Source organism: Xyrauchen texanus, chromosome 12, assembly GCF_025860055.1.
Source record: "Xyrauchen texanus isolate HMW12.3.18 chromosome 12, RBS_HiC_50CHRs, whole genome shotgun sequence".
Classification (NCBI taxonomy): domain Eukaryota; kingdom Metazoa; phylum Chordata; class Actinopteri; order Cypriniformes; family Catostomidae; genus Xyrauchen; species Xyrauchen texanus.
The window spans coordinates 38,969,687-38,976,827 of NC_068287.1; the positions used below are offsets into that span (position 1 = coordinate 38,969,687).

The 7,141-nt window shown below is 40.1% G+C and overlaps 1 protein-coding gene across 1 annotated transcript; it reads left to right on the top strand.

Moving 5' to 3' along the window:
* Positions 1 to 402: 402 nt before the first annotated feature.
* Positions 403 to 3,020, top strand: LOC127652359 (modulator of macroautophagy TMEM150B-like). Its single transcript, XM_052138468.1, has 6 exons — positions 403 to 467; positions 574 to 633; positions 822 to 889; positions 967 to 1,094; positions 1,298 to 1,475; positions 2,818 to 3,020. Exons 1-6 carry the CDS (start codon positions 403 to 405, stop codon positions 3,018 to 3,020), a joined length of 702 nt encoding a protein of 233 aa, XP_051994428.1.
* The last annotated feature ends 4,121 nt before the right edge of the window (positions 3,021 to 7,141 follow it).

The following is a 7,141-nucleotide window of genomic DNA, read 5'->3' on the forward strand; positions in this document are numbered from 1 at the left end:
CCCTCTGTTGCAGGTGCTAATGGCCCCTTCATAAAACACATTGTTTTTCTTAATTGGGGCGAAAAGATTTGTTATGAAATTTGTTTAAAGTGGGCTCCCATTGACTGATCCAATCACAATGAAGATTCATTTGTTTATAGAATACTTCAGATGTCAAGAAATGGCAAATGTGATTGAAATGAACAGGAAATGGTTTACCCTTATCCGATGTGGGTATTTTGAATAAGCATGATCTTAATTGGTTACTCAAAAATGGCATCTTACTGTCTCAAATGTATTTGTCTTATTTGACAAATTTTGACTGAGTGCTAAGTGCAAATATCCTCTGCCTTAATTAGTGTTATACATGTTAATCAAGGTGATGTTGGTTGGTCTATCTACAGGTGATCCGATTGGTCCATCATGTGGGCGTGGGCATTACTACCTGTCACCCTGGCGGTGTTTGGGACTGTTGGTTTTTGGGTAGTGTGAGTATTTCTTTCCTTTTCTCTCTCTTTTTGAATATCCAAATTATAATTTTTCAGTTCTATAATATTGTAGTATTTCAAACCTCTCTCTGTCTCTGTGTGGCAGCTATGGCATGGCTGTGTCCAATAACACAGTTAATATAACTGAAGAATTTCCTTATATCAGGTGTGTACTTCAATGGCAGAATAAATATGAAATATTGAGTAAATGAGAAGAAATGCCATTCATTATCAGGGTGCTTTGACACTGTGTGTAAATACATGATGCCGTCTGGTAAAATATTACATTTGTATCTGTAAGATGCTCCATTAACAGAAACATAGAAATTAATGTGGTTGTTTTGTTTCCTTCAGTACGTGTGGCTCTTACAACCCCCAAAGCTGCCTGTTTTCTCAGGTCTGCAACATTTGCAGTGTTCTGGGTGAGTGTTCTGGTATGATTTGGAAACAGGCCTACTTTACTTGACATGCTGTATGATCTCCGTCTCTCTTTCTGTAGCTCTGTGGATTGTCTCAATCAGATTTCAGCAGGTACGGGATTTGGGCTGTGCGTCTCCTACAAACACTGCCAGTCTGGTGCTTGGTTTCATCTCTAGTATTGGCATTTCTGTTCTCGGAAACTTCCAGGTACACATATGTTTGTTTCGTGCACAATAAGTTCACTTTATGCCAAGCCAATAATATATGTACAATATATGCCAGTTCTGTTCTACTTGCAAATTGTGGTTTGCAGTTACTACTTGATATCAGTAGTTTATTATTATTATTATTATTATTATTATTGCTTTTCTATGCATGGATTTGGTTTATGACTATGTTGGTCCATACAGCAATCAGTGGTGATGTGGGCTCACCTGCTTGGTGCACTCCTGGCCTTCTTCCTGGGTTTGGCATATTTTTGGGTCCAGGCGTGGCTTACATACCGCACCCAACCGTCAAATGACCGGAAGTGGGTGGGGCCACTGCGCATCCTCCTCTGCTGCCTGTGCACAGTCTTGGTCATCTGCAGTATCCTTCAGATCTAAGAGATTATATAATTTTCACTGAAATGAGATTAGTTCAATTGAGCCGTGCAATGTTCAACTGGTTAAATGAGGCTTTTATTGTAATTTTACTAAGTTTTGAAGGCTTTTTCATAAAGGTTTTGATTTCCTTTCAAATCAATGTCATATTTAAGCAAAATGGTTCAAGAGGCTTTGCTATATTGTAAATATACTTACAGAAAAATGTCATTGTTAGGATGACGTTTATGTAATGGATTTCCCATGTACATAATAATAATAATAATAATAATAATTTAATAGTAATTAATAATAATAATAATAAAAATAATAATAATGGTAGTACTTTGATGATGATAATGATGATGATAATAATAATAATAATATGTACAATTATTTATATTATTATATTACAATAATTTAATAGTAAATCATAATAATAGTGCTTTATCTACCACCCCTAGAGTCGCAAGTTTGAATCCAGGGAGTGCTGAGTGATTCCAGTCAGGTCTCCTAAGCAACCAAATTGGCCGGTTGCTAGCGAGGATAGAGTCACATGGGCTAACCTCCTCGTGGTTGCTATAATGTGGTTCTTGCTCTCGGTGGGGTGCGTGGTGAGTTGTGCGTGTATGCCGTGGAGAATCATGTGAAGCCTCAACACATGCTATGTCTCTGCGGTAAGGTGCTCAACAAGCCACGTGATAAAATACACGAAATGTCTCAGACTGGGAATTGGGCATTCCAAATTGGAGAGAAAAAGAAGAATAATAGTGCTTTATTAGACAGGTTCCCATAATTCACATGTTTAAAACCCATTTAAAGACATAGTTTTTAAAATTAGCAATTGGTTATATGTAGGTTATATGTGTGTGTTTTATTTTAATTTGACTTTATTAGCTTTTTTGTAAATGAATGCTTTACTCTTTACTATTAGTGTTTTAATTTCTTACATTTTTTGTTTGTTAAATGTAAAATATATTTAATAACAAATATATTTATCATTTTTAAATACTTTTATTTACTTTAATGCAGTCCATTTTTATGAATTTTAATTTATGATATAATAATGTTGCTATACAAATAAAAACTATCATTATTATTAATAATAATTATTATAAATTCAATAATTTACAAGAAGTAAAATAATTTTCTATATAACTAATACTTAATGTTATTTTACAAAGAAAATCCATTCAGTGTCATACTTATGCAAAAAAAGCTGTGTGCTGCCAAGTGATACACAGCAACTAGTTAAAAAACTGTTTTGCATCATAGCTGTTACTATTGTGTATTTTAGACCAATTAGCATTGACGATCCTGATGTTATCCTTAACCTTCTTTTCTATCAGTGGGCGTTTTCCACAAAATAGGGTACCGTTCTGAGGCTGCTTTTAGTGAGTGGGCTCTGGTCACGTGCTTCTTTGCACTTTTTGGGATTTTTGCTGCCGAATTCAGACACATTGACTTCCACAAGCTCACCGTACAGAAGGAGGGACTGAAAACAGATAATAATAACACCAATAGTGTGTGGACTCTGCAGGAGTTTCACTGAAGAAGGGGCAAATTACCTGACAGGGCCAGTTGTGGCGGTGGTAATCAGAATTTAGACACACACACACACACACACACACACACACACACACACACACACACACACACACACACACACACACACATACACACACACACACACGCACACAGTTTACTGTTTCTCCTATAACTTGAACATTTTATTGTGTAAATTATATGTTACAGGAATACTATAATATATTCATGTGCACATTGTTTACATCAGGGGTGTAGCAGTCATTTTAAAAGTTGGGGTGGGGTACACAGCTCTCAGTAGGTGGCTTGAACAGACCCAAAACTGACAGTGCAGTATTAATATATTACAGTATATAATAATATATAAGTATGATATATGTATTATATTAATATACACTTATTATTTACTTTTAATATATAGAAAAATGAGAAAAATATTATTATAAAGGACATCTTGTGGAGCACCTGCTCCTGTTTCACACATGACAATAAAAGACTGATTACAAGCTGGCCCTGAATAAATAAATAAATTACAATAATGACTATTGCGCATGTGCACAATTGTATTTTTTACTCTGTGCTTGTGCATCATGGGATTTAAATATATCCAAGTGGCTCGAATGGTTTGACTACGTTCACCAAAATTCATTCAGATAATTTTAATGATTCAATGACCATTTCTGGTGATGCCAGAAGGTGGTGACAAATGAGTGTCTTGTGTGAAATTATTTCAATTGATCAACGATCAAAAGAAAATTTTAAACCTTTAAAATGTGTATGTATAATGATCTACAAAAAGACTGTAGATTTAGTAGATGCATTATAAGAACAAAGCAACTCTATAACTTCCCTAAAATTTGTGAGCTGCTGAGCTTGACTTTAATCAAAAGACAACAATAATAGTCTTATAATAATTATAATGAGTTTCAATATCGTCTGTACGTATTATGTCTAAATACAGTATCTATAGCAGTATCTGGCATATTACGTAAGTGTTGTTTTGGCACATGATGCTCACCTGTGATTGACTGGATGGTCGCTCAATAATAATCCTAGGAATGGGACCGCTTCCGGAATCAAGACGCCACAAACTTTGGCCAGGCTAGCAAAATGACTAAAACCTTTTACAGCACTCTCTTATTTGCGACTTCAAAAGAAATGTAAATGGTGGAAAAATGCAATTACATAAAAGAGACACCAGGGGGTGGTCTGAGCCTGATGTTACCACTGATACTTGCACTCTAGTTTGCATGTGTTTAACTCACCTCCTGCAACTCTTTGATGTTTCTTGGAAAAGTTCTTGAAAAAACCAAACATACAAAGATTGTTAAGAAGACGATTTAGGCTTACAAAGACATACTTGTGAAAAATACTATGTTATAAAATCGAACCCTATCTGAGAGAAAGGGCTCAAGATAGCCAGGCCTAGATTAGCAAATGCATGCTAATAGCTCAGATGACAGCGTATTATCTTTTACTGCCATATTTCAGGTGCACCTAACTAGAGTTACTAATAACAATAAATAAATAGGACAAGTAACATTAGACATTAGTCCACAATGCTGGAATTGCTTGAAACTTATCTCTGTTTGCACTGAACTCCTCAATTAGACCCTTACAGAGGCAGACCAGATGGCACAAGCTGGGGAGTTGTCATGGGTGTAAAAGCTAATCAAATAAGCTGTGACTGTATTTAATGTGAATTTGGACACAACAGAGTTGCAATGTTTTTCTGATGGGAAACAACAGCAGGGAGTTCTTCATGATGGCATTCTTTCACATGCACATCGTTCTCATTGGTTGGGGAAAAGAGGGAAAGTGAGAGAGAGGGACACAAGGGGGCAAATGAAGAGTAGGGAACTTAAAGGCATTTTGAAAAGTCTTGGGAATCAGTCCCAATTATTTCTTTCTCATTGCTATTTTAATACTCTTTCATGATCAGATTTATTCTCTCCTTTGAATATCTACTTGTTTTGTTTGTGTATTTTTGGTGACCAGGGTCAACTGAGTAACGCTTTCACCCAAACACTGACATACTCTCTGCAAAATCTTTAATATAAGATACAGACGGCATATAAATCAAAACTTGTAATGTATGTGGGGAAAAGGAGGACAAATCATGGCTAAATTCATGAATAGGGTACGAAATAGAAGCTGTGTCTCATTCCGAAGGATGCGTCCTCCGGAGATCGCATTTGTCATGCGCATACGTCATTGAGGCTGTATTGTTTCAGAAAAGCGATTTGGACACTCTGAATGCAGCCTTCGAATACGACCTTCTTTCACGGGAATTTGGAGGTGTATCCTTCATGGGCATTCACAACCCACAATTCTTTGCTTCTTTGCTCTAAATGTTTATGGCAATTTGCCCGAAAATATGATGTTCAAACGAAAAAAAAAAAGGAATGTTAATAAAGTTGAAGAACCTCAGTGGATGGGTGCAGAGTATATAATATGTTGTAAAGAGATCAATGGAAAGGAGGAGGCGAGAACCGGCTTGACAGTGTAAATAATATTTTTATATAAAACTTAAAAGACAAACACACACACATGATGGACATGTCCGTAAACGATCTCTCTCTCCCGCACGATCCTCTGCAGTCGACCTTTATGTCTCTCGGGAGGCTTGATTAGCCTAATACGGGACCGGGTTTGTAGGATCACGACCTGGCCCCACCTTCCGCCCTGCCACATTCCTCCCTCATTCTCTCAGGCTGGGGAGGCCCCAGCATGACGTACACCCCCACCCCCCTTTCCCTGGGGGAGGGCGTGCCGTAAGCCCCGTCTGCTGGCAGGTCATCCCCATCTACCTGGACGAGGGAGGGGACAAGGGGAGGGAAACAGAAATTATTAAACTGGGGGGTACTTCCTGTATCAGTGTAGTACCCCCCAAAAAACACTGTAAAATTTAAAAGAGAGGGAAAAGGCCAACGCAGAGCGACAGTGAGAGAAAGAGAGGAGAGAGAGATGAAAAAAAAAACTCGCCAGTTCTCCGATACGCCGCAGCTTGTTCCTCGGCCACTCCTCCACCCTCTATCGGACGACAGCCGCTCCTCTCCGGGTGGATCCGAGGCAGACCTCCAGCCCCTGGCGGACGGAACGTCCCGCTGTGTTCTCGGGGAACAGAAGGGGTCTCCCCCGCCCCTGGCAGCGGTTCTCCCGCTCCAGGCGGTCGGCAGTGAGCCCCTCCCCGCTCACGGTCGGCGGTCTAAAACCCCGCCGCATTTCAGCGGTTGGTAGGGAACTACTCCGCCCTGGCAGCGGCCCTGACCGCTCCAGGCGGTCAGTTAGGAGCCCCTTCTTCCCTCGCGGTCGGTGGCCATCGTCCTCTTTCAGGTGGCTGGGCTCCTCGTCCCCCGGCAGATGGCCGCGGCTGCTCCGTTTGGGTGGACGGTAGTGGCGAGAATTCTACTGCGACGTATCCCTCCTCCTTCCCGGGTTTCCGGCACCAGTGTAAAGAGTTCAATGGAAAGGAGGAGGCGAGAACCGGCTTAACAGCGTAAATAATATTTTTATATAAAACTTAAACAAAAGACAACCACACACACATGATGGACATGTCCGTAAATGATCTCTCTCTCCCACCCGATCCTCTGCAGTCGACCTTTATCCCTCTCGGGAGGCTTGATTGGCCTAATACGGGACCGGGTGTGTAGGATCACGACCCGGCCCCACCCTCTGCCCTGCCACATATGTATAATTATATTAATATGTAATTAAGATAAAGTATTATAGACTAAAAGTATCATTATAACTCTCCTAAAATGCACCTCATACATTCCCTTCCTAAAGGACTTTGTTCCCTTCTCACTCGAAGCGTTCACGCTTGTTAAAGTGTGCGTGATGTCATAGCAACCATGAGTTCTGGAGGCGGACGTGCTAACAAGGAGGCTAAATGCTACAGCCCCTGTCTGTCACTAGTATGCCTCTTGAGACCAGGTGATTGAGGTTTACACACACCACAGCTTCCAACCAGCTGTCTACCATTACACTCACCCCCCTAAACCTCAGTCCCATCCGGGTCACAGCACCACTGTAACCGGTCCTGCTCAACCCACTCCGGGCAGGCATCGAAACAGGGTCTCAGGCATGGGAGGCAGGCATGCTAATAAAGAGGCTAAAGGTTAC

Bases quoted from the DNA above. Each gene is read 5' to 3' on its own strand.
- LOC127652359 (XM_052138468.1), top strand. From the start codon at position 403: ATGTGGGCGTGGGCATTACTACCTGTCACCCTGGCGGTGTTTGGGACT. The intron at 468-573 runs GTGAGTATTTCT...TCTGTGTGGCAG, and splicing joins ACTGTTGGTTTTTGGGTAGT to CTATGGCATGGCTGTGTCCA. The intron at 1,476-2,817 runs GTATCCTTCAGA...CTTTTCTATCAG, and splicing joins CACAGTCTTGGTCATCTGCA to TGGGCGTTTTCCACAAAATA.